At 41.8% G+C, this 27,981-nt stretch overlaps 1 protein-coding gene across 3 annotated transcripts in view; it reads right to left on the bottom strand.

Moving 5' to 3' along the window:
- Nucleotides 1-458: 458 nt before the first annotated feature.
- ACSL3 (acyl-CoA synthetase long chain family member 3) overlaps nucleotides 459-27,981 on the bottom strand; it is a 51,840-nt gene continuing 24,317 nt past the window's right edge. For all 3 annotated transcript variants that reach the window (XM_069975349.1, XM_069975348.1, XM_069975350.1), the window contains exons 4-15: nucleotides 18,542-18,651; nucleotides 13,139-13,271; nucleotides 11,412-11,562; nucleotides 11,083-11,206; nucleotides 10,331-10,402; nucleotides 9,435-9,574; nucleotides 7,693-7,865; nucleotides 7,287-7,361; nucleotides 5,755-5,946; nucleotides 3,581-3,695; nucleotides 1,175-1,332; nucleotides 459-655 (exon numbers count right to left, since the gene is read on the bottom strand). In XM_069975349.1, coding sequence (XP_069831450.1) covers nucleotides 498-655; nucleotides 1,175-1,332; nucleotides 3,581-3,695; nucleotides 5,755-5,946; nucleotides 7,287-7,361; nucleotides 7,693-7,865; nucleotides 9,435-9,574; nucleotides 10,331-10,402; nucleotides 11,083-11,206; nucleotides 11,412-11,562; nucleotides 13,139-13,271; nucleotides 18,542-18,651 — 1,601 coding nt within the window. In that variant the 3' untranslated portion in view covers nucleotides 459-497. The remainder of the gene's footprint in view (nucleotides 656-1,174; nucleotides 1,333-3,580; nucleotides 3,696-5,754; nucleotides 5,947-7,286; nucleotides 7,362-7,692; nucleotides 7,866-9,434; nucleotides 9,575-10,330; nucleotides 10,403-11,082; nucleotides 11,207-11,411; nucleotides 11,563-13,138; nucleotides 13,272-18,541; nucleotides 18,652-27,981) is intronic.

Here is a 27,981-nt window from a genome sequence, read left to right on the forward strand (position 1 = left end):
ACATATCTCTCTCTCTCTATATATATATTATATACACACCCACATACACTTAGGACATCTCCCACACCATATACTATAAGCATGGGCATGTCAAAAGTTTACAGCATGGAGACTTATGATCGTGTAGGAATCCTGGTGTCATGGGCATAGGCCGCGTTAGCTCATGTATTCTCCCAAAAAATAAAAACATTCATTCCAACTGCATGGCCCAACCACTGGATGGAGATTTAGATCTCCTATGTACTTCAATACTAGATCTATGGACTACAAAAAATATTATCCTGTGTTTCGTAGATACATTTTGATATAGGGGGTTTCAAGCTTTTCCATTGATCCCAGGTCTTGTTGCAGACAGGCTTTCAGTCTAATCTACTGCAGCAAGGTCTAGAAGTAACTGTTTGTTCCAGAGGAAAAAGAAAAAAAAAAAAAGAGAGCAAAGAAAAAAAAAAAAAAGGAAGTGATTGTGAGGGGCTGTTGCTGAAAGGCTCCTGAAGGCTTTATTTCCCCCCATACATCCTCTCAATATCTTCCTGGTAATGACTCTTGAGCTCCTTGCGTTTCAGCTTAAAGGCATCGGTCACCAACCCGGTCTCTGGAGTCCAAGGCTCAGCAACGAGGCGGATTTTAGCAGGGATCTCAAACTTCTCAAGGGTTCCTATGAAAAAAAAAAATTAGAAAAGAATTAGAAAAAAACACAGCACCACCCCTGTCCCCAGGTTGTGTGTGGTATTACAGTCTATTTCCGTCAATGGCATTTCTGGAAGAAAGCGACCATGTTTTTCTATGCCTTGAACAAGCCCTTTAAAGGGAAGCTAATAGCAGGGATATGCATATATTCAAGCTGACAGTTTCCAGATGCCTGTCACACAAGCACCCCACACATACCTTTTAACGATGCTGTGTGATCCGGCAACTTACTTTACTCTGGGCTGACAATGTCACAGAGACGGATCTGTGACAGCCAGCTTCCGTCCGGCTGCTGCTGTATCTTTAGGCCACTGTTTGCCTCCTCCGGCTGTCAATCATTCTTAAAGACACAGCAGCGGCCAGAGAGCAGGGTGGTAGTTGACAGAGTCACAGACCCGCCTTTGTGATACTGTCAGCTTACCTAGTTTAAAGAACAAAGAATCAGAATTATTTTTTCTTGGTAGTTTCCTAAATATCAGCCAGATACCTGCAGCTGGAGATTCTGCCAAGACTCTAAGCACTTCCTTCTCCATTATTGGATTATTGCACAGAGACTCAAAGCTTCCTTGTAGCCCTTTCTTCTCTGCTAGCTTCAGTAGCTCCTTTTGGCTTGGCACCACAAAGCCAATCACATATGACTGATCGCTGGAACAGAAAGAGTATTAAAAGGTATTAGAAAGTTGTTAAATGGACAGTTTTAACATAAAGGGGGAGATTTAACAAACATGGTGTAACGTGAAACTGTCTCAGTTGCCCCTAGCAACCATTTAGATTCCACCTTTCATTTTCCAAAGAGTCTGTGAGAAGTGAAAGGTGGAATCTGATTGGTTGCTAGGGGCAACTGAGCCAGTTTCACTTTACACCATGTTTGATAAATCTCCCCCAAACTCTCTGACCCCCATTACACCCACAGTTTACTGTGGCTGTTAATCCGTAAATGCTGCAACATGTGAACACACCCCAAGGGCCAGTTCACACTGAGCAAAAACGGAGGAAGTCCGCGGCTGTGCTCTCCGCTGTGGAATCCCACTGGGCTCAGTGTCCTGCAGAGTCTGAACGGGAGGGCGCACACGCCTCCACTTCCTTCCCTCTGGCCGCTCTCCACTCTAAGAATTGACATGTCAATTCTTTGAGCGGAGAGGGAAGGAAGTGGAGGCGTGTGCGCCCTCCCGTTCAGACTCTGCAGGACACTGAGCACGGCGGGGTAATTCTGCCGTTTTTGCTCAGTGTGAACTGGCCCCAAAGAAGCACTGACTAAAACAAGAGCGAGAGAAAAGACAATGCTTTGTAGGTTACACCAACAGCTGCAGTAAAATATCAAAGAAAATTCAAAGCCTGGCACTTCTTTACCACAACACTAGTGTTAATATACTAGAGTAGGACCATGTCTCTGAGGACACCTTAACGTGGTGACATGGTACATTCTGTTTGATCAAATAGTTTGCTAATCTATAGAGCAGGTTTTTATCTTGTGTATGCAGTGTGAACAGAGGCATAGGGGTGCGGCCAATTTTCCTTTTTTTCCATTGTATGTGGGGGGTGTGGATTCTTCCTGTTTGCTTGCACTCCACCCATGTCTTGCAAGTAGATATTTGCCTCCTATTTGCCCACTTGTAGGCTTGTTCAGCCCAGGAGAGGCCATTCCTAGTGTGAAAACGCTAGAGTAGGGACCATGCCTCTGAGGACACCTTAATGTGGTGACATGGTACACTCTGATCAAATAGGGGGGGGATATATATGGTAAGCACTTGCACCTGCAGGTTTCTGTTTTTTGTCACAGGAGCCGATATGAAGGGGAAGTGAGAATGACCCCAATACACACTATATATGGAGCCAGATGTAATATGTATTGACAATTGTAAGAAAATTGAGGTAAAGGGTTCTTTATGTAGAACACATTGCTGATCCTAGAGGCACTGTTAAGCTGCCTGGGCAAATAAAAAAGATCTATACGTGGTCCATTAAACAAGAAATAAAACAATTGTTGCTGGGAACATAATAAAAGCAAAGTGACACACTGCACCAGACTTTGGGCAACATCTTTCAAAATCAAAGTTGGTCTGGGCCAGTGTGCTAAGCCACAAAAAAGACCAAAAAACAAAGAGACTGCTCAGAATAATACTTTACAGTCATTCATCACATACCGCTACAAAATGAATATCTGTAGCCATAAATACCGTGTAAGCAATCTATTCAATTACTCATCTGTACGCAAGAGAAGCAAAACATGGTTCAATACTGGAGGATGACATTCAGAAGACGATTCTAGATCATTACCACTGGGAAATGTTCCAGAAGCTATTAAGTCAATGGAAACGATGACTCTCCCACCAGGAAGGATGATGGGGAGGAGAAAACAGAGAAGAAGTCAAAGAACCATGCAGTGGTTTAAATGGTAAATCCATATAATCTGTCGAGACACTTAAGGCTTTGATTTTCATGACGCAAAATGTGTGTCTGCATCAATCATCCTGATGAAAAGGATTACAAGTTCATCGCGAAAGAAACTAGGTAATATATACTTTTACTAAACTATATTAGCAAAAGGGGGATCAATATGACCAGAAAAAGTAATAATTCCCCTGGAGGCCATTCCTGGCTTAAAGTTCACAAGTATGGTAATGGTTAGACCCTGCATGGCATACTACAGTTCTCTACTGTAACAAAGATGCTAAAATGTTACACATCCCAAATTCTGAATGCAGCCTTAGCCCTGTGGGCTGCCCACAATCACGGACATGAGGCCAATAGAATTCTATGACACTTGTCATTATATGGACCATATTTGTTGTCATGTCTCTCAAGGGGTGTTTCCATCTCAACTAATATAGTTAAACTTGTAGTACAAGAATAACTATATAAGTTTGTACCTTTACATTTTAGGTCCTCTCACCTGTTTGCATATGCACAAATGTTGTCCACAATAGGCAGATTCTTCAATGCCGCCTCAACTTTGCCAAGGGAAACGTATTCTCCTGCCTGAAGCTTTACCAGGTCTTTTTTCCTGTCTGGAAATCATATAAGAGAATATTAGAGCTACATCTACAAGCCTTGCTCCTGAATCAGGTATACTGTGGCCCATGCGTGGTGGCTTCACTTTATTATCTGATGATCAGTAAAACAGGCTCCAAATGGAGTCACCAGTGTAGATATGGACAGAGACTATTATGATAACCATAGACCAAGTTAGGAGCACCATTCTGAAACACATACACCCCAATATTGTCTCTAATGCTAAAAAAAACATTTGGAAAAAGACAAGAGAAAAAATTAATTGAATCTAAGAAAAAAATGCCACTGCTTTATCAAGAGCCAGAGTTTTAGGAAAATCCCTAGTTGTCATAGAAAGAATAGGCCCCAGAGAGGAGGCTGAGAATTGGGGAACAGGTCAGTGTGTTAAATGGAGCGCTCTGTTAGTAGTGACTGTCATCTTCTCAGTACGGAGCACTACAATTAAATAGACAGCTAAGAGGAGATTACAGGGAATCTACGATTGGCTTATTTTAGTAGTACACAGACTACCGGAAAACTTGAGTTGTTAAAAGGCATTGGATAGTAACTTTGGAAACTGGTACCTTAAAGTTTCAACGTATATTCGAATATATATTTATTTGGGTTTAACATTTCATGCTAAAAACAAGAGAGAATCACCTTATTGAGTAAAACGACATAGTGAGTAAGAGATCATACATTGCACATCACTTGCAACACTAAATATCTCTTTGGTGTTAAAGTGACTCTGTATCCACCAACCCACCCCACCAAACCGCAAGTACTATCCGTTTGATGAGAGTAAAACCTTACTAGTCTTGTCTTTTAAAATATGCCCAGTACCTTGGTTAGAGCAAAAAATTATATTTTAATCTGTAGCAGGCGTGTCAAACTGGTGTGGCACAGAGTGTCTTTGCCCCAGGTCTGCGACGCCTCTCCTTTCATCCGCCCCACCCTCCTCATCATTAGGAACCCCCCCAGGCAGGATTTCTATTAATTTCTCGTCTAAACTGCACCTGTGTCACTATAGCACATGTGCACCATTTAGAAGTGATGAATTGGAGAAATCCTGCCTAGGGGCGTTCCTAATAATGAGGAGGGTGGGGTGGATGAAAGGAGAGATGTCACAGACTGGGGCAAGGACACTCTAGGCCACACTAGTTTGAGTCGCCTGCTACAGATGAAAAGATTATGTTTTGCTCTAAGGCACCAGGCGCATTTTAAAAGACAGAACCGGTAAGGATTTACTCTTACCAAACGGAAGGTGCCAGCGGTTTGGTGGGGTGAGTTGCTGGATAAAAAGTCGCTTTAGCCGTCTCTGTCCGAGTGGTAGCCCACTCCCCACCTTTACATGCCCTTACAATTCTATCTCCCACTGGGAGTTGTGAAGTATACTTGTTAGTTTTAGTACAATTACCTGATGGTTTTGAAGTTCTTCCTGTGACACCACATGAGTGCCTTGTAAATGTACTGTTTCACCCCTTTTGGGGTGTGGTTTATACTGTTGGTTTTACGAAAATTAGAAAATTTTATAAAATTGAGAATTTAAAAAAAAAAAAAAAAAAGAGGCGCTTTAGCCTCTTATTTTCTAGTGAGATTGTTGCCAAATCATATGTTTCATAAAAAGACCGGCCTGTAAAAACTGATCACTAGACGCCTGGCTGCAGAAATCCCTGTTGATCTAGTTAGTTAGAGTAGCCAATACAATTCCTCAAGTAGCCATCTATGGAATATAGGGATAGGCAAGGGATGGTGCAATGCCATCAAATCTCATCTTAGATGGGAATAGTACTCGTTTGGTAGTAATAAGTGGTGTAGGTAAATCAAAATATATATACAAATATACACACACACACGGATATATATATATATATATATATATATATATATATATATATATATATATATATATATATACACCTAGTTATTAGTGAATTTGAGATGCCTAAACCTAAAAAGTAATGATTCTTAAGTATTACACTTATGTTCTATTCCACTTGATAGAACATGTGACTATACTTGCATGGTTCATGTTAGGCAGAATGTAGAATGTTTTGCTCATAGGGTAACACTCACCAATTATTTTTAAGCATCCATCAGAGTGAAATTCTCCAATATCCCCAGTACAGAACCAGCGCTGGCCATTTTTATCAACTAAAAAGTCTTCCTTGGTCTTAAGCTCATTTTTGTAGTATCCCATGGTCACATTGGGGCCACCGATCAGAATCTCTCCCCTGGGACAAGGTTTGTCGGTGTTGAAGTAGCCGCCTAAGTAATAAATGGAGTTATACATTAGAATGGTATGGCATTACTAGTATGACCTTTAACTTTGGTACACAGCAGAGGAAGACAATAAGAAAAATGACTGTAATGGGAATGAATTTAATAGCTCTCACTGAGATTATTCTGTTCAATCTTACACTTAGCAGATTCTATCATGGGAAACTGCAATAAGAACAATAAGACGAGAAAGTCTCATGACAAAAGAGAAAAAAAGTCATGCTGAGTTCAGGCAAACCTGGTAAGTTGTGTTTGTGGGATTCGGGATGAATGATATCAGCCACAACAAGAATAATGCAGGGCTGTTCATCCAGGCCTGTGTCATTTGCATCCTTGAACAGTAATTTGAACCATATCAGATCACAATTCCACTTTTAGGCTGGGTTCACAATACGTATATTTCAGTCAGTATTGTGGTCCTCATATTGCAACCAAAACCAGGAGTGGATTAAAAACACAGAAAGGCTCTGTCCACACAATGTTGAAATTGAGTGGATGGCCGTCATATAACAGTAAATAACTGCCATTATTTCAATATAACAGCCGTTGTTTTAAAAAAACAGCAAATATTTGCCATTAAATGGCGGCTATCCACTCAATTTCAACATTGTGTGAACAGATCCTTTCTGTGTTTTCAATCCACTCCTGGTTTTGGTTGCAATATGAGGACCACAATACTGACTGAAATATACGTAGTGTGAACCCAGCCTTATTATTGCACAGTGAAAATCTATGTAAAGCCTGTCATGTTCAAAAATAATATGAAAGACTAATATGATGTGGAAACTGTAGGGCACATGACCTCTACCTGGTAAGAACAGCACCCTTCAGCTCTCAGATGTGTAACCTAATAACTTAATTCTAAATTGTCAGCATTCCCTGATATCCACTTGGAGAACGAAGGATTGGGCAGGCTGAAGGAACACACTGAGCCTTTGTTTGTAAGCAGCTACCAATGGAGATTAAATTATTATGGCATGTGTGCAGTTTTTTGGGGTACAAAAGACAAATTTTTGCCTCCATCTAGAGACTGGTGTGGGTTCAAGATTTGAGAACTGCATCTAGGAGACGGACCTGGGTATTTTTAATTTTTTTTATAGGACTGAAATGAAAACAGAAATTACACTGAAGAGCAAATGGTATTGGGTCTTTTGCCCACAGCTACCAGTTGTTAAAGCTCTTTGGGAAAAACATTCTTGGAATAGTACAAGTGGGTAAACAGAAGTCATTAAACCAAACAAAAAGCAGCTCATAGTTATTCACACATGAGAAAATTAAAACCTTTAAGGTTACTTTTTTTACAAAAATTATAGATGGCTTGAAATTACCTTCCTCCCAGTTCTTAAGTTTGATCTCGCTGCAGACCAGAGGAGCGCCCACTCTGCCCGTACTGTAGTCCCAAACTGAAAAATAAGCAATAGAAAATTGGTCAAAGCACTAGCGATTTATTTTTTTTGTAGCATAAACTGCCGGCCAACAGTTGTACCTACAAATATGAACCTGCTCATCAGCGGGATACTACTGTTGACTTATCAGAGGTTAACCGATTGTTGTCTCTATTTACTGCTTTACCTGTTCAGTTTTGTTCCTCACAACACCTCTAATGCACTACTATAACACTCAGGAGATAGATTGTAGATTACACTTTTTTACTAATAACTGAAAGTAAGAGTATTCCTGAAAGCAGAAGTAAATCTAGTACTATATAACGAATACTAGCAAATCCACACTCACGTTCTGTGATTGTGCCGGCACCACAGGTTTCGGTAAGGCCATACCCTTGACCAACTGGGCAGCAGAAGCAGATGTTCATGAAGCGTTGGGTGGCAGCTGAAAGGGGTGCTCCACCAGAAAGCAGGACTCTCATCTTTCCCCCTAATAACTTTCTCACTTTCCGAAACACAATCCTGGAAACAAAGGGAAGTTACAAAAGGTCAATATAAGAGGATAACTCAGAATCTTTATTAGGCTATGTGCACACTGAGGAAAACACGTGGAGGGCTTGCTGTGGATTCTGCCGCCCTTCCCACTTTACTCTCCTCCTGTGGCTCCATTCTATGGTCAGGCAGATTATGCCCTCCGCCCAAAGAATGGACAGGTTCCTTCTTTTGGCGGAGGGCGGAATCTGCCTGACTACAGAATGGAGCCTAAGGCACAGGCAGAGAGTTAAGCGGGAGGAGTGCGCGGGGACGAGCAACAGAATCCGCCGCAAGTTCTCCGCATGTTTTCCTCAGAGTGCACATACCCTGAAAGAAAGAAGTAGGGCCCTGTACTAGAACTAAACTACAGGGTTTAGTTGGATCAGAAATCCTTTATCACAGGCAGGTTACAGAGTTTATACATTATACAGAGCTGGAAATGACTAAACTGTTTGGATTTATATAGAGAGATAAATGATGGTGGATTCTGCAGACCCTAATGCTGGAGACACTTTATTTATCCATCAGGGTCACTCAGGCTCTGAACAATGATATTCTGCCAGACAACAGCTGGAAGAGGCCATTGCCTAGTAGAGTCCTAGAAGAATGAGGAAAACACTTAAGGAAGATGACTACACATTGCCCATCTTGTGAACTGTAGATCCATGCTAAGTCATCCCACTTCCCTAGAATGCAAAGGATGACTTTTAAGCCAAGATCTTTGCTTACAATCTAAGTCACGCCATACTTTACCTCTCTGTGGCCTCATTTTTCATGGCTAAGCTATGATGGCCTTACTAACCCCTTATTATGTATTCTCTGCATTATAGGTTCTCTATCCAAAGCTATGGCCTGCTGATATTATCAAACCAGTTAAAGTGTAAGTACCATTTTAAAAAACTTCTGACATGTCATAGCGAAATGTCAGAAGTGTATATTAGCAGTCTACAGAATTCAGCTCCCTGAAGTAGAGATGAAAGGGCAGAGCACGCGTATGCCCATGCGCGGCAGCCCCTTCTTTCTAGCCATTGGTGGGGTTCTTAGTAGCCGGACCCTGACCAATAAACACTTCTACATGTCAGAAGTTTTTCAAAATGGTAGTCACACTTCAATCTTCTTTAAACTCCTTTTTGTTGCTATGCTCTGTATTTGGATGGGATGTCAAAGCAACCCTGAAGATAGCAATGCACTAAGTTACTGCTTATTAGGCAGGAATCCAGTAGATTAGAATTGTGCCATCCATACTCAGATACGTCAATATGGCATTCTGACGGGATGCAGACATACATATGTCTCTAAAGGCACAACTGTAGTGTGAACTGCCCTTACAGAGAATTACCAAAAAAATCAGGCCAGGTATGTATGCATGCAATGATGTCTCCAAAGTGCACAATTCAGATATCAAGCACATAGCTTGTAGCTCAAGTGTAACTTGGAGTACTAGCTCTTTTGTCATTTCTATGTGGATTCTATCATAACAAGAGGAAAGGAATACAGTAACATAATATGAGAGGATGAACTTTTAATGAGCACATTTCATATCTGCAAAAGTATTACCTGTCACACAGCGGTGTGCTGTAACCTCTGGAGATCTGCTTCATCTTGTAGTTGTATGCAAGAGAGAAGAGGCCTTTCTGAACAGGACTCATAGTTGCTACTTTACTCATGACGTTCTTATAAATGCGATCCATGATTTCCTAAAAAGATGCAGTGTGTTATTCAGGGACATCCAAATGGTTTTTAATCATACATTACCAATTAAGACAAAGAGGAAGACCTACAGCAAACCGATCTTATTACAGAGCTACGATTGTATGGGGTTAGGTACACAGAGTTACTGGAGTCTGATTCTGCATTGAAATCCATGTGAAACCTGCATGGAATCTGGACCCCACTGATATCTATAAGAAGTCTGCAGCCATGTGCACACATGCCATTTTCCATACAGGGTTTTCCAACAGATTTAAATTTCTCTTCAAAAAACAACATGTCAATTCCTGATTGACTCCTAAAGGGAGGAATTATCCCATTGCACTTGGAAATCCAGAGATGGACTTACTTATTATCCCTGTTCCTTCTTTCCTAGTCTCTGTATGTGACTTTTTTAAGCTTTCACTAATTTTGCAGGCTCTCCTCGATTTTCAGCATCATGTCACTGTATACCACCAGTGGTAGCAGAGAGAACATAACGTTAAGTTCTGGACGCCATACTCCATGTTCTAATAAAATCTGACAATGTGTGACGTGGAGGGGTCATAAGACACCTCCGAGCACTCTCTCCAGATCACTTGCTCATCTCAGAAGCTTGCAGAAAATCTGAATAAATATTTGTACCTGGACGTCTTCACACAACGTCCTGCAGCTCTGAGTCAGCCTAACGTCAGGGCGGCTAGTTTACTTACAGGAATGAGCACAAGAGAGGACACTTCTTTTTTTTTTTTCTAGTAACTTACAGGGACAGCGGCCATCAGGGTGGGCTGAAGTTCTGATGCATCCCCTTTGCTTCCCTTCTTGATCTTAGTGGACTGTAAGATATAAAAAAAAAGTTCTCTTTTTAGAAGTTACAGCATTACAGGTTCAGACGTATATACAAGGCTGACAGGTGCCAAGGAGAAAGAAAATATACACAGAGAGAAAGTACATGGTTTGCGTCATTCCAATGTGCTCTGCAACCTAAATAGAGAAGCCATACATGCTGTTCATGTTAATATACTTCTCCCCCGTCTATCCTACATGAACAGTATACACACATGCCTATATTCTATGCATTACTGCACAGTTATGACACAGATGAATTATATAATACGCTCCATTTAAAATGTTGCACATTAAATACTAGAGACAAGAACAAATGCAAGTCCCCAATGTTCATCTATGCAGCGAAGGCTGAGTAAAATGAAAACATAGGCATTTCAGAATCAGGAAGGAAATCACTCATTGGTCTGTAAGCAATTTCTCTTTATAGGCAAACTACAAGTTAATTTTATAAATGCTGCTTGAACATTGATTTCAATTTTTTTTCATCTGATACAGCAGTACTTAAATAGGTACTTATAGGTTTGTAGGCTATGAAGTAAAAGTGAGGCGACTTCACAATTTTTGCCAGAGACTCCATGAGGCAGGGATTTAGTAGCCGGATCTTTAGTGATTGGTGGACTGCTTGGACAATCTGCATTTAGCAGCTATTTATACCGCAATTACTCACTTGATCGGAAAGAGTCTGTGGTGAAGAATAGCCAACACGGCTGCCGCGTGACAGACAGACCAACTCTGCACTTAACTCCAGCACATGGGCCAGTGGTAAGTAGCCAATGTAGGTGTCTTCCTCTCTGTAAAAGAGTGCAATGGGTTTAATGCACAAGTACAAAGCTTTCCTGAAAAACTATACCACATAAGATTCTTTAAATCAGCTACATAACAAGTAAATGCAATATAAAGGATAAGCACTGATTGGTAAAATGCCACAACGGTGCACACAACTCCATACTAAGAAGCAACACAGAATTTATTAAAATTACTATCATCAGAACATACCCCAGATTTGGTATCCTCTGTGCCATCCCAGTTATGCCAGCTATTATGTTACTGTGTGAGATCATCACTCCTTTGGGCAGTCCAGTGGATCCACTTGTGTACATGATGACTGCTATATCATGCGGTAGCGGGGATGGCGGTTGCTTGTTTGCTGTGGAAGAAACCATTATGAAAACAATGCTCAGGTCTGTAGTGTTTATATGCCAAAATCTACTTAAAATACCCATACAGGGTGTGGTTATATAAATTTGTGACATTATGCAGAAGGTTATTATAATCAAATTACATAAGATAATCATAATTTTCTAATCTTTGTCTACAGGAATTCTTTATGAAGGGTTTAGAATGAGCAATTAACTACTAAGCAGAAAAGTTATGCCCTATTAAACCATGCGTGTATGGAAAAATCAGATGAAACAGCTGTCGGCTACATGAGCAGGAATCAGGAGGAACAGCTGTCGGCTACTCCAGCTGTTGCAAAACTACAATTTCCATTATGCCTGGACAGCCAAAGCTTTAGCCATCCAGGCATGATGGGAGTTGTAGCTTTGCAACAGCTGGAGAGCCAAAAGGTTCCTCATCCCTGGTCTAGGACATAAAATAGATGGGATCACAGCGCATGTGGGAGTGGGCCTTCTCCCAAATGTTTGCATATATGACTTGGGGTAAATGGTTGGAAATGATTGGCTTTAATGCAGTCACTGTAGCTATGAAGGGCATCTTTAATATGATACACTGATGATTTATTACTGCAGGGAGTATGGCAAATAGGAGAACTAATTCAGACAAACTAATATTGTTAGTCTAGGAACCCAGCCATTAGCAAGTCATGAAAAATTACTTAAGGCACAAAACAGAGACACATATCAGCCTGCTAGAAAAAAAACCAAACATCCCAGAACATAGCTACATCCCCAGCAGTAATGATGTTCCTGAGTTTTATTTAACATACTGAAATTCTGACTATAACTACAAGGTTCACTGGGTGTAGAGGATCAGAGAGATGATGAGAATACCAATACAACGTCCAAAACCTCAGAACCACCAAGTGCACATGTGCTGGGAGTGTGTCAGGCACCAGTTGGTGCTGGGAACAAGTCGCAAATGACTTGATCCTGTTTATATAATGTGTACCAGATGTTTGGGTCCTGAGAGTGCAGCATCTGTTCACATGGAAAGAGAATCCTCTATCACCATAATATAGAGGGGGATGGGTGGGATGTACCCAGTTAATCATACATTGTAGGATTCTCGATTTCCTGCTGTGGGTGACGAAGCCTAGCCCTGGGATGTCCTGATGTCTAAATCTTAGGACTGCAGGTTTCTAGAACATATTTTCTGTAAAAAAAACAACATTCACACAAAAAAGACTTAAACTTAAGAAATCCATGTAATTTCTACATAGAAAAATTACTAAGATATTAGACAGCACTAAGGCCTTATATACATGGGAGATGATTTGGTAAACACAAAACACAATATTGAACTGCAAATATATTTCAGAGACTAACGGAGGAGGGATGACAGAAGGTAAGAGCCTAGCTCTTAACTATTTGTGCTTCCAAAACTCCATCCCAGTTTTAGTTTGCATTCCGGGCAAGAGCAAGATCGGCTTCACCTCTTATATATACACACCTATGGGACAATGGAAGTTTCCATTACAGCCACACCTCCTCTTTTCAGACTTACAGGTTTTAGAAATAGGTGCATCAGTATTACTCACTTACCCTGGCTAGCTCCCAGAGCCTGCACGGATGCCATGCTGTGTACAGTGGTATTGTTGGGGTAAGCAGTCTGCTGTGTACTATTGCCATCCACAAGGATAATATGCCTTAGCAAGGGGACCTGAGGAAGGATGTTCTATAAAAGAAAGAGAAATCACATTCAATGAATTAGCGGCTGGACAATAGAATACATTAATCTGGTGCACAGTGGTCAGGCTCAAGATAACACTTATACACTAGGAGCTGTTTTATGTGACCTTAGGATAAACTGTGCTCTGTGTGTACACAAGGAGTAACACTATTTTTAGCCATTATATAACTAGTATATGGCATTTCACCAATTTTAATAAACAGTCGAAGCTGTAAATCAAGCCTTATTGTGATAACCTATACTAAGAGTAGCTCATCAGTCTCTGCACTTCTGGTCTTTCCACTCCCTCCTCCTCCCATCTCCCTCCTTACCCCTCCCCTTTCCATACAGTTGTATTGGCAGCTTGTAATATGATCTCACAGTGAGCTCCAGGTCTGCCTTGTAAAGTCAGACAGAACTGAGCTGCTTTTTCAGATTGAACGCCAGTTTAGTGAGGGTGAAAGAAAAGAAGTTTAACAAGAGGAGACAGAAGTGATTTTGTATGATAAGAAATAACAAAGTTTCTTACATTCAGTAATCATTTACAAAGCACCAGTCATCACCAAAGTCAAGTTTGGTTAATACTTGTACTCCCCCCAAATTTTTTTATTTTCTTGTTCTGTCTGGAAAGTGTATGAATACATGGACAACCTTAAGTTCCCATTCCCTTTTAAAAGGATATGCATCACTTCTACAAACCTAGAAAGGCATCAGAAGTTTTAAATTGGTGGGGTCTGAATGCTAAGCCTTCCATGCTTGCTAAAAACACTGCTGGTCTCTCTAAGGAAAGCGGAGGACTGTGGGCAAAAACATAGGGGCACAGTGCTCAGTAGAGTGCTTCTGGGCCTTTGTTTTAGTAAAACAAAGAGTCAGTTGTTAAAAAATTTTTTTGCACAAATCAATAGTCCAGGCGATTTTAGGAAACTTTGTAATTGGGTTTATTAGGCAAATATGCCATTATCTGCATTTAAAAAGCCTTTTCCCAGGTCCCCCCCTCCTCTCCTTTGTCATCCACTGCTCAGAATCAAGAAATCTCAACTGTTTTTCTCCAAGTCGGATCCTGTCTGAGCTATGGAAAGGGGAGGGGGAAGGAGGGAGGAGCAAGATTAGTGGACAGCTGAGAGCAGAGAACAAAGGGGGCTATTCTGAGTGCTATTCAGAGGTCAGAGAGGTCAGTGGTGACTGTCAGAGGAGAGAGTCAGTGATGTTGCTGTGAATTAACTCTTTGTTGTCCTGTTTTGGTGCCTCATTTCCCTCTCTCCATAGGAAAACCATGAAGACAGGGGGAGAGCTTCAAACTACATTTTTATGATAAAAATTAATTTTTTGTCTAATAAACCCAATTATAAAGTTTCTTAAAATCACCTGTACTATTAATTTCTGCAAAACTTTTTTTTGACGACAGTGACATTTTAACCTCTTAAGGACATAGGACGTACCGGTACGTCCTATGTCCTCATTAGCACTTCAAAGCGGGGCCGCGCGGCGGCCCCGCTTTGAAGTGCCGCGATCCCGGGTGCCGCGTGTAGCCCGGGACCGCCGCTATTAGCGGGCACGGTCCGATCGCCGTGCCCGCTAATTAGCTAATCGGAGGCAGCTGTCAAAGTTGACAGCTGCCTCCGATTACCGGAGGCAACGTTTCCCTGGTGTCTAGTGGGGGAGATCGCTCCTCCGGGACCTTGTCCCGGAGGAGCGATCTCCGTTACTGATGCCGGCCGGGGACCGCTCCAAGATGGCGCCGTCCTCGGCTCGGCACTCGTTTGTTTCCGGCTGCAGCAGCCGAAAGCAAACGAGTGCCGATCTCATGGATCTCTGCAGCATATCTATGCTGCAGAGATCTCTATGAGAGATCAAAGTGTATATACTAGAAGTCCCCCAGGGGGGCTTCTAGTATATGTGTAAAAAAAAACAAAACGTGTTGTTAATAGTAAAAATCCCCCTCCCCTAATAAAAGTCTGATCACCCCCCTTTCCCAGGTTTTAAATAAAAGTAAACAAATAAATAAATAAATAAACATGTTTGGTATCGCCGCGTGCGTAATCGCCCGAACTATTAATTAATCACATTCCTGATCTCGTACGGTAAACGGCGTCAGCGCAAAAAAATCCCAAAGTGCAAAATTGCGCATTTTTGGTCGCATCAAATCCAGAAAAAATGTAATAAAAAGCGATCAAAAAGTCGTATATGCGCAATCAAGGTACCGATAGAAAGATCACATCATGGCGCAAAAAATGACACCTCGCACAGCCCCATAGACCAAAGGATAAAAGCGCTATAAGCCTGGGAATGGAGCGATTTTAAGGAATGTATATTGGTTAACAACGGTTTGAATTTTTTACAGGCCATCAGATACAATATAAGTTATACATGTTACATATCGTTTTAATCGTAACGACTTGAGGAACATGCATAACAAGTCAGTTTTACCTCAGGGCGAATGGCGTAAAAACACATTTCCCCCAAATAAAAGAAATGCGTTTTTTTTTTCAATTTCACCACACTTTGAATTTTTTTCTGGTTTCGCAGTGTACTTTATGCAAAAATTCAGCCTGTAATTGCAAAGTACAATTAGTGACGCAAGAAATAAGGGGTCATGTGGGTTTCTAGGTGGAAAAATGCAAGTGCTATGACCTTTTAAACACAAGGAGGAAAAACCGAAAACGTAAAAACGAAAATGGGCCATGTCCTTAAAGGGTTAACCTCTTAACAACGCATGACGGGTATACCGTTCATGCGGCCGTTAAGAGTAAACAGAGAGTTCTCCCGGCGTGAGCCCTCTCTGCAGCGCGCGGTACCCGGTTGCTAAGTGCAGCCAGGGACCGCGTGTATTAGCCGGCGCGGCCGATCGCCGCGGCCGGTTAATTAACTATTCAAATGCCGCTGTCAAAGCTGACAGCTGCATTTGAATAGCAGCTGTGCCCCCTCTCCCTGGTGTCCAGTGGGGGATCTCCCCCCCGCGATGCGATCGGGGAGGGGAGATCCGTTCTAATGAGCCGGCCGGGGCTCAGCGTCGGAATGACGCTGATCCCGGCTCGGCAATCTATTCAGATGGTCTGCAGCAGACCATTATAATAGAGCACCGATCTGATGGATCATTGCTCTATTATATACACAGGATTGATCTCAATGGGAGATCAGTTCTGTGTATATAGAAAACCCCCAGGGGGCTTCATATTACTGTGAGTGAAAGTGAAAAAAAGTGTTTTTATTAATAAAAAATCCCCTCCACTAATAAAAGTCTGAATCACCCCCCTTTTCCAATTTTACAAATAAAAATAAATAAATAAACATGTTTGCTATCGCCGCGTGCGTAATCGCCCGAACTATTAATCACATTCCTGATCTCGTACGGTAAACGGTGTAAGCGCAAAAAAATCCTAAAGTGCAAAATTGCGCATTTTTGGTCGCATCAAATCCAGAAAAAATTTAATATAAAGCGATCAAAAAGTCGAATATGCGCAATCAAGGTACCGATAGAAAGAACACATCATGGCGCAAAAAATGACACCTGACACAGCCCCATAGACCAAAGGATAAAAGTGCTATAAGCCTGGGAATAGAGCGATTTTAAGGAACGTATATTTGTTAACAATGGTTTTAATTTTTTACAGGCCATCAGATACAATAAAAGTTATACATGTTACATATCGTTTTAATCGTAATGACTTGAGGAACATATATAACAACTAAGTTTTTCCATAGGACACACGGCAGCATATTTTATGGAAAAATTCAGCCTGTCATTGCGAAGTACAATTAGTGACGCAAAAAATAAGGGCTCATGTGGGTCTGTAGGTGTAAAATGCAAGTGCTATGGCCTTTTAAGCACATGGAGGAAAAAACGAGAAAGCAAAAACGAAAGTTAGCACGGTCCTTAAAGGGTTAATATTGGTACCGTATCCTTTAAAAAGGCTATGTTTCCAATACAGAAATTGTTGTTAAAGTGTCACTGTCGTGAATTTTTTTTTTGCAGAAATCAATAGTCCAGGCGATTTTAAGAAACTTTGTAATTGGGTTTATTATCCGAAAAATGCATTTTTATCATGAAAAAGCAGTTTGAAGCTCTCCCCCCTGTCTTCATTGTTCTCCTATGGAGAGAGCTAAAGAAAAGACCAAAACAGGACAACAAAGAGTTAATCTACAAATATCTCACCCATTATCTTATTGGACAGTCACCAGTGACCTGTCTGAGCTCAGATTACAGCTGTCACCCAGCTCTGTGCCTGTAATCCTGTTATCTGCTTTCTGCTGCCGGCTAACTCCCTCCTTCCTCCTCCCCCCTCCCCTCTCCCTAGAGCAGACAGGGTACGACTCCTGCAACAAGTCCCAATTTTCAGATTTTTCAGAGTGGATGAAAAAGAGGAAGGAGGGGGGGACCTGGGAAAAGGCTTTTTACATGCAGATAATGGCAGATTTGGCTAATAGACCCAATTACAAAGTTTCTTAAAATCGCCTGGACTATTGATTTCTGCAAAAAAAAAAAATACGACAGTGACTCTTTAAGCCTTTTAATATAAAAGTTATCTAGTTGTTCTTACACAAAATGATGTTTGCACTGGTGAGCTGCCAAAATATAGATACAATATACAAAGCAGTAGGCTGAGAGTATCCTGGCCGGAGTGAGAGGTATCAGTGGAAGATGGATGTGTATAGATGGGCTGCCAGAACTGGCAAACAGTCAGGATACACAAAGAAGCACCTGCAGACCTGGGCGTTCAGGACACAGATAAAGCTCCTGTCTAAATTAAATGCTGCCATACTGTGCAAATTCTAAATATGCAGAAGGAAAATTATTACACCAAGATGAAACAGGAAATCAGGGGTTACCATTAGAGATTAGCGAATCTACAGCAGGAACTAAATGCTTCGTTCCTATCGGCATTCTGCACATCAGGCTGCGGGCTTTGAAGTCTGCTCCGCTCCCTGACACTCGTCCCCAGATGCTTGGAAAATATAGATCCAGTCCTGGGAAACTGGAAGAAGTTTCCCAGGACTGGATCCATCTTTCCCAGCAAGCGGGGTGGAGAGGTACAGAGCGGAGCAGACTTCAAAGCTTCAAAGCCTGCAGCCTGATATGCAGAATACTGATAGGAACGAAGCAATTCACTTTGTTCCTACTGCAGTGTCGCTCATCTTTGTTTGACCATGCTTCAGTGTAGTCTCTGCAGAAGTTGCATCTGCGAGTAGGTAAAAGCAGACAGTTATGTAGACAGAATTCACCATAAGTCTGTAGGTGTTTCTATAAGTGGAGTAACATCTGCAACTAAAATCCTTACCTTCAGTTTGGTCTGCAGAAGTTCCTTGCTGGTAATAATGTGGGTGACTTCAGTTTCATTCAGTCCATGCGCGATTGCGGGGCCACCAAGGGTTGCATACAAAGTAACCACTGAAATAATAAATAAATCAAGACTGTGACATGTTGTAAGAAGTCTCTAAAGTCTTACTTTTTCCTCTTAAGGGGGCACATTTTCTTAGGGAAAAAAAACGTAAAACTGTGTAGTGTCATCTCAGCACATGTGAACAAAGTCTTACAAGTTATATAGAAAAAACAGAAGTGTGACCCAGAGGGCCACCATAGTGCCCGCTCCCACCAAGTCATTATGTTTTTTTACAACCCTTTATTACAGGTTAATGGAGACCAAAAACCCAGCAGAAGGCAATTTCACTTGGAGCGGACTTAAGTTTTATTGAGATGTCATTTATAGATGTATCCATGCGGTTTGGGTGACATTGTATGATGAAAGTGTTTGTTTTATGAGTTGGCATATGTAAGGCTCTTTTATTTGCCAGCAAAAGCATAAAATCAAAAGGTAAAAAGCAAAAACATACGCGACTAACTAGGAAGGCTTGTGATTCTTGTGGTTAACGGTTTTCCATTGAAAAGTGCTCTATTTTAACCTTTTCTTATAAAACCTTGGGAATGAAGCGTCAGGCCATGGTCTAAGCGCTGTGCTGGAACATATTTAAGCTAATGCAGACCAGCTGCTGGAATCTCTAGCATGGAGGAAGAGCTGAGGGCCTTGTGTGCGCCCTTTCCCCATCTGAATGCAGAACTCTTCTGAATCTGTTCCTTCTCCCCCACCGAGAGGAAGGCACAAGGGGACAGCAGCTGCACTTCTGCCTGGGAGCTACAGAATGGTGTGGGAGAGTATCAAGCCGCTAATGTACACACAGTCCTCTTTCTGGTGTTAAACTTCTGGAACTAATAGAGCAAGGCTCCATCTTCTATTAGAAATGCAAAAACTGCATGCCATATGCGATCAGATCCAGGGATGACCACATAGCAGTTCTTAGAAACATTAAAGTGCCACTGTTTTTTGCAGAAATCAATAGTACAGGCAATTTTAAGAAACATTGTAATTGGGTTAATTAGCTGAAAAATGCATTTTTAATCATGAAAAAGCAGTTTGAATCTCTCCCCCTGTCTTCATAGTTTTCTAGGGGTGGAGGGAGATAAGGCACCAAAACAGGACAACAAAGAGTTAATTTATAGCTACAGCTACGGCTATCTCCTCTGAAGTCAGCACTGACCTCTCTGACCTCTAAATACCGGCTTTCACACAGGCCCCGCTATGTAATCCTTTGTTCTCTGTTCTCTGCTGGCAACTAATCTTCCTCCTCCCCCCTTCCCTCTCCATAGGTTAGATAGGGCTCGACTGATGTAAAAAAGTCGAGATCTCCTGATGATGAGCAGTGAATAAGAGGGGGGGGGGAATCTTTTTGAATGCAGATAAAGGTATATATGGTATATAGGTATATTTGCCTAAAAAAAAAAAAAAAGGGACCTATAGAACCAGTGTGCTAAAGTAAGGAGCAGGCAGGGAGAACAAGCACTTACCTGAGGCCTTCTCCCCTTTTGTTCTAGTGATCTGTAAGGGTCTCAGCACACAGACCCTCCTCAATGAAAACTTATGGCATGTCTATTAACCACCTGTACAGGGGAGCAGTAGTCCATAACTAAGGAGACTAATGGCGGCCATGTTTAATTCATGTGAATCACTGGGTCAAAAGCAGTCCAGATGAAGGGAAATGTACTTTTAATGGTGCACAAACCCACATCGCAATGCATTATTATTATTATTAGACTTCAGGGCACGTGATGAAGCATTGTACGTCTGCAACTAACTCAATGGAAGAAGAGATGAGCCATGGGAAAATGGATTATGGATGACCTTCTGGACTTTTTTTCCTTCAATGTTTCTGATTAATAAAAGCCTTTCAACTCTGAGAGAAGAGCCATCCTTTTATCAAAAGACTTAAAAGCAGAAAAGGAAAAAGCTTTCCTGAAATACACAGCACAGATTCCCTGCTCACCCACTAAACGTTTGACATTGTACGTTTTTGATAAGGGCTACACCATGACAATACTGCATGAAAATCTCACTCGACCAAAGTTGCAAAGGGAATCCAGCACACTTCTTAAGGGTGTGTTCACACGTACAGGATCTGCAGCAGATTTGATAGCGCAGATTTGAAGTTGCAAATTCAAAGCAAATCAAATCTGGGCCATTAAATTTGCTGCAGATCCTGTACATTTGAACCCACCCTAAAAAGACAAAATTGTTGGGACTTATTGCACCCTGTTAAAAATAGACATAGTATATATAACATCAGGAATGAGAGGGGAAAAATGCATGTTCTGATGAATACCTTGGTGTTTACTGAGACTATGAATGAAGACGATGGTCTGAAATGGGTCAGTAAAATGTTTTTTTTTCCTGTAATTTCTGAGTTTTTCTTATTGTAATATGGTGCAACATAGATTAAGGGTGCGTTCACACCTACAGGATCCGCAGCAGATCTGCAGCAGATTTGATGCTGCAGAATTGATGCTGTGTTCAGTTATTTTAATGAAATCTGCTGCGGATCTGCAGCAGAAAATACGCTGCGGATCTGGTAAGTGTGAACATACCCTGAGGATATTATCCACTTAAGTTTTGGAGTCAGTTTGCAAATGTAACTAATTTTATGGGATTAAGCGAGCTGGCTAGAGACTGTTTGCTCTTATAAAGTTGCACTGTGATATTACACATAAAGACTGTCATCGTCACAGATCACACAAGACTTTACCATAACAGGTCATAGAGTAACTCACTTACCATCTGTCTATGGCTTGCCAAATTGTCGTGCCCAGGCCCAAGCCTGTTCTACACAGAAACACATTACAAACCTGCCATTCCTCAAGTTACAATAGATCCCGGCAAGGCAGCCACCAATGCCTCTTAAGTTCTCTGTATATTAATGACATGACAAAGCTAGAAAATCCCATTTATACTAGAGGAGCCTCAGAAGACTAGGACTGATAATACAAGATTCTGATGACATGCATACACAAGGTGGGGAATACAGTAGTAGAGTGTATCATAAGAGTCCATAATGTGCAGAGATTCTGTATACATGAGTGTAACAGTACATAGGCTGTGAGGCTCTAAGCACCTCGTCGGGATATATAAGTGACTCACACAGCCCATGCACACACACACACACTTCACTAATATTTATTTTCATGTCCATTACCAGATGAGAAGCAAAGGCGAGAGCACATGGACGGAGCTCTTCCTGCCTCCATCCGAACTAGTGGGACAAAGCAAAAAATGGGAAGGTTCCCACAAGCTGTCTTAACTCACTCCAGTGACCCCAGTTACATAAACAATGAATGGCAGGGAAAGCCTTCGTCCATGGCTAAGCAAATGTGCTGGGTTCATGTCCTGCACCCTTTACACCCTGGACTGTCAAAGGTTTGTCAATGCTTCTCCCATTTCAAACCAACCAATCTCCGGAGTCACATGCTGATAATGTAGATACAACCACAATGGTGACTAGTAAAGGTTGGTAGTGGTAAAGTTTAGGTGGAAATTCCCCAGTATATGTCACAGACTGTATTGCTGCTTTATGGATGTGCGTGTGAATGGAGTTCAGCGCGGTCAGACATATCCTCACCAGCCTACTTGTCAGTCCATCGATAAATTGTATGAAATCCTGTAATCCACAAGTCATTCGCACATTATAAAGTTATATAAACAGCAAAACTGCTGTCATAAGGCAATTCTGGGAAACTTTGCAGTGCTAAAGGAATTTGCATATACTGTACATGACAGGCACTCTGTTGGACACTCGTAGTCACTTGCTGCTGTGTAGTTTACATTTAATTTTTCTTTCAACATTTGAAAATTCTGTCAATTCGTTCAAACTTCCTTCAAGCCTTTGGTCTGGGTGACCGCTGTTCTAGCTCCCATATGGATGGCGTCCATAGAACTAATGAAGACTTATTACTACCTGGTTACTGGAAGTTTATTGTACTTTAAGGGTCCATTTACAAAGAACGATTATCTGCCAAAGATTTGAAGCCAAAGCCAGGAATGCATTTGAAAAGAGGAAAACTCTCAGGCTTTCCTGTATAACCTGATCTCTGTTTATAGTCTGTTTCTGGCTTTGGCTTCAAATCTTTGGCACATAATCTGTCAGATAATCTTTCTGTGTAAATGGACTCTAAGGCTACATTCACAGAGTGTAATAAATTCAGAAACATGTCCATAGTGGTTGTTGAAAACAACGGCCGTAGGTTTCCGAATTCATTATATTCTATTGATTTCACTAGAACAATGGCCTTTGTTCACTGCGGCTGTAAAAAATAATGAACATGTCTATTTTCTATGGCCTCAGTTCACAAATAACGGCCGTAGAAAATAGACTGTTCACACACTGTGTGGCCGCCCTGCCGGCCGTGGTGTGGATAAAGGTCAATGCTTAATGGGTTTTCATTCACATCCATACGGCCAACAAACTTCTATGGCTGGAAAATAATGTTCCTACAGGGCGATAATGCATTATCGGTTGGAGGAACACGTAGTACAGCTATACTCACACGTCGTAATACAATGGCCGTAGTTTGACAAACCCGTTGATTTCAGTGTCAAACAAAGGCCATTGTATTACGACGTGTGAGCATAGCCGAAAGGGTGTTTTCACATCTCCCCTGACTCAGTTCAAGGCCCTGTGCACACAGAGTAAGAGCGGTGGAATTCTGTGGCGGAATTGTCTGTCACGGAATGCCGCCAGCCTCCATGTCGTAATGACACTCTATGGGAGACTCGCACGCTGCATCTCTCGGCGCTGAAGAATGAACATATTCATTCTTCAGCGTGGAGAGAGGAGCTGCGCGATCCTCCCATAGTGTCATTATGACATGGAGGCTGGCGGCATTCTGTGGCACAGGGCTCAACACTGCTGCATCCCTTCCAATTTCCTGGTTTGGCTTGGGGGGAAAGGGGGAATGAGGCTAGGACGCAAAAGTGCCGAGCTGAATCAGCTGCTGTATGTCCTGCAGGAAGTGGTGTATTCTTTTTAGTAATCTAGTTATGTGTACTCAAGCGCTGCCAGCTGTATATACAGCGTACTAGGGATGACAAGGGATCGCCTGTATATCCCAGTTAGGTAAGTGAACTAATAGTAAGTGCTCCCGTTTTGCGCTGTTTTAGCCAACAGTTCACAGCACACCAGATGTAACACAACTCACGAGATTGCTCAGTGTGACTCAATTCAGACATAAGTACCACTAATACTGTACAGCTCCATAAGTTCAGACTGTATCACGTCACCACTAACCTGTGTCCCAGACAGACTCCAATGCCGCTGGTAACAGTAGATGTCAGCAGTCCATGTATGTGGAGATCCACAGCGCTCAGTGCAGTTAGTGATATGCTTCTGGTAATATACTCCAAATGATGTAGATTTATAGAGTTGCTTCTTGCAATGGACTTCACAACTACAGAAGCCGAAGAGGGACAGAAGACCTTGACATGTTTCAAAAGATTCACCCTCCTTTCTCTAGTGGAGAAGGTTGGTGGTAGTGACATGGCACATGTGATACAGTACGAACTTACATAGCGGTACCGTACGAGTGGTAGCTATGTGTGAATTGTGTAACAAAGAGTACATCTAGTGTGGTGTAAAATGTTGGCTAAAACAACACAGATTGGAAAACTCTTAATATGAGGTTTCTTTCTAGTCTGATAGAGGGGTCTCTGCTGCCACCTCAGCAAGAGGTTTTCTATGGAGCTTTGCTACTGCTCTGGACAGTTCCTGACATGAACAGAGGTGGCAGCACTTCCTGCAGGACATACAGCCACTTAAAGTACTGGAAGACTTAAAGGGGTTATCCAGCGCTACAAAAACATGGCCCTTTCCCACTACTGTTGTCTCCAGTTTGGGTGGGGTTTTTAAAGTCAGTTCCATTGAAGTAAATGGAGCTTAATTGCAAACCACACCTGAACTGGAGACAACAGTAGGGGGAAAAGTGGCCATGTTTTTGTAGCGCTGGATAACCCCTTTAAGTTTTTTAATAACACCAGCTTATTTGAAAACAATTATTTTCTTCTCCAGAGTACTATGACATGTTAAATGGTAGACAGCATGTGACCGCCTGAAGATTTCATGACTAGAAACACGCCTGAAAGATGTATCATTATATAAATACTTAGAGAACTGAAGCTCCAAACCTTAACAATGGCCAAGAGAAGTACTTCTGACTGATTAGAGAAGCCTGCCCTGGCCCGGTGAGGTTAAATCATATGAGAATCCTGTAGACTTGCCAAAACCCCACACTGACGTCACAAGGGGGAAGAGGAAGCAGCTGGAAGAAGCCAGAGCTGCACTCTGTAGAGCCTTCACTTCTCCGTCCAAGTGCGGAGAGCTTTCATGCACTCGAGGCTGACAGTCCTGCTGGAGTTCATGGAGACTGTGATACACAGATAACAGCACTTTGCTATATACTCATAACAATGTCAAGTAATTCTGGATTACTCAGAAGAGAACATGGTCTTCTTGCCCTGCAGGAAGTAATACATGCCACAATGGCACATGTGCGGCTTCACATTCTGACACGTAGTATACAATGTAGAATTTGTGTGAGGTTAGTAAACTTTCCAAACAATTATCATTACATTATAATTTTATTAAAAACATAATGAGACATCCAAAAGCATCTCTAAATAACCATGGTCCGCAGTGGTGTATCTACCATGGAGGAGCAGGCTGCACCATTGGTATGGGTTCAATGGAGGATTTGGTACTACAACCCTCTCTCCTGCCTCAGGATCAATACCATGGTGGGAACATTCAAGGGAAACCAATATAAAGCTATAAACACCTTCCTATATGGCCCCTAGCACTGGGTCCAGGCATGTAAGTAAAGGCTATGGAGCAATTACATCTAGGCCCAAAAACATACTTTGTAAATTCTATGCTTCAGAGACAGTTTACTTCCTTCTGCAAGAGAACAAAGTGGAACACTTTTTGCTAGAAAGCCTTGCCTGTAAGACTCCATACACCAGCTGGATCTTAAGGTTGTGTTCACACATGGCATTTCTAATTGCGCAACTGCATTAAAATAGCACAATTTTTGCCATGAAAACCGCAGCAAAAACGCATCAAACACTACAATGCTGTAGAGTGTGAACACACCACAGCACTGAGTGTGGCAATGTTCGGACCCCAAGGAGAATAAACCGAGCTGTTCCATTGATTTGGAAGATAATTGAACTCCATTCTTAGCATTTATGGGGGTAGTCAAAGAAGGTATTAAAGAAGCCAAGTATACAAATGGAGTACACCACATGAAACCAATAGAAAGACAGTAAGGATGGAGCTATACGGCCATTTTGGCCACCACAGCAGTTGCGCACTGCGTGGATCGTGCTGCATCAGTGCACTGCAACCCACAAGGGGCCACAACTCAGCAGTCTCATGAAACCCATTTCAGTTGTATTTCTTGAGACTGCCAGGTCTCAGCGATTGGTCTCGGTCACTGCCACATCTGTTGTAGCTAAATCTCAATGTAGCCCCAGCCTTATGGTTTTCTTTGGGCAAAATAATCCGCTCATTGGTCATTTTACCCAGAAAACCCCTTTAAGAATGTTCTAGAGCTTTTCTCTTCCATTTTAGCTGGAAATATTGCTTTGATGAAACATTGTATATATTTTAATACTCAGATTTTAGTTGATTACTGTAACCACTGCACTCACAAGCTTACCTCAGAAACTTTACTGACACGCTATAATATCACAGCCTCAACCATGTTTTATACACAGACAGCTGCCGTGTTAGGGGAAGAAGCCAGGAGTGAGAGAGAGCACGTTCCATGAACTCAGTCCTGGCTTACAGACCCTGAGCACAGCGCTCTCCCCCTCACATCCTGCTGCAAGGCCCTTGTAATCCTGTCCAACATGGTGGGAAAGCTTGAGCTGGGGTGACAAGGGGGCTAAGGTTATTTACGTTATATGAAGTGCATATGTCATAGGGGGGTGGATGATGGGATAGTCCGGGTTTCTTTAAGATGACTTGAGTAGTATAGTGATTATTAAGACACTGAAAGCAGAAGGTAGGAAACTGTACAAGGATCCATGATAAGGGGAAGATAGATGACATCCACTGGATGTGACAGCACATCATCCTCCACAAGTCTGCTTAGTGTATATGTCATGAACATCGAGGGAAAGTACTGAATTGCATGGATTCAGGGAAAAGGAGTTGGGAACTATAAAACATTGTGCAAATAAATGGCAGAGGCTTCAGATAAGCGCTTTCCCAACAGCGCTATGGTAAGAGATAACTGCCTACAAAAATGTTATTACAAAAAAATTCTATGACATTGATTTGTGGAAAATCATAAAAGGGATCGGAAACTCCATGAACAGCTTACTTCACAGCTTACTGTAAATGACGGCGGCATGGAAAAAATGAATTCTTATCTTAGCATTGTCTTAATAATAACAATGAGAACCTGCATGCAAAACAAAGTATTGTGTTATGTACCATGTGAACAGTGACAGAAACCACCTGACAGCCAGAGCCTGATCCAAGCACTTGCTATAAGTCTATAGAAGGTACCAGCTTGGAAACCCTGAGGTTTAAACTATAACAGACCTGCCACGTTTGCACAATGTCAGTGACATATTGTATTATTATTCTGTCAACATCTAAATGACTGACGTAGACAATGGGAGCCGCTTACGTTACTATATCATTAGGAGTTGGTATGCCTTGGCTCTGTTGTGTTTTGTTTAGGTAGATATGGGTAACAATAGAGCATGGAAAGCCGCTGGAGGTCACACGCGGACTGTGACTGCATGTTGTAATAATACAGATCCAATATTCAGCATTTATAAAGCTCCTGGTTATAGAGGTAATGATCTTGTACGGCACTGTCCCCCCGATGCACGCCTCTACCCAAAATATGTGAGGATGGGTAGATGGAGGCCGGTGTGGCATGGCAGACCTGTCCACGGCACCCTGAAAATGAATCACTGAGCAGCTCCTTAGAGTACACCTCCATCTGCTTGTGTGTTATGAATGATGACAGCCAATAATAGCAAATAATTTAATGTGTGCAAAGGAAAAATAGATCTGTTGTTAATAGTGACCAATCATATTGTAGATTCCAATAAAAATAAATTAGCCCTTGAAAAATGACAGCTGGTCAACTCTTAATAGGTCTCTGCTACATCCCCACTAAATTGCTGAGCAATAAAGGGGTTTTCCCCAGACTATTATTATTAGATCTGTAGTAACCCTGTCAGTGAGCTGTTTAAAGAGGCCGCGTTTCTCAAGCGAGTGCGGCATCCCCTCGATTTACAGCTGTGTATTACAGATCAGCTCCATTCATTTTAATAGGATAATGCTTTAGTGAGTTGTAAAACCAGGCACAGCTAGAAGTATG

This window comes from Dendropsophus ebraccatus, chromosome 6, assembly GCF_027789765.1.
Source record: "Dendropsophus ebraccatus isolate aDenEbr1 chromosome 6, aDenEbr1.pat, whole genome shotgun sequence".
NCBI classification, from domain to species: Eukaryota; Metazoa; Chordata; class Amphibia; order Anura; family Hylidae; genus Dendropsophus; species Dendropsophus ebraccatus.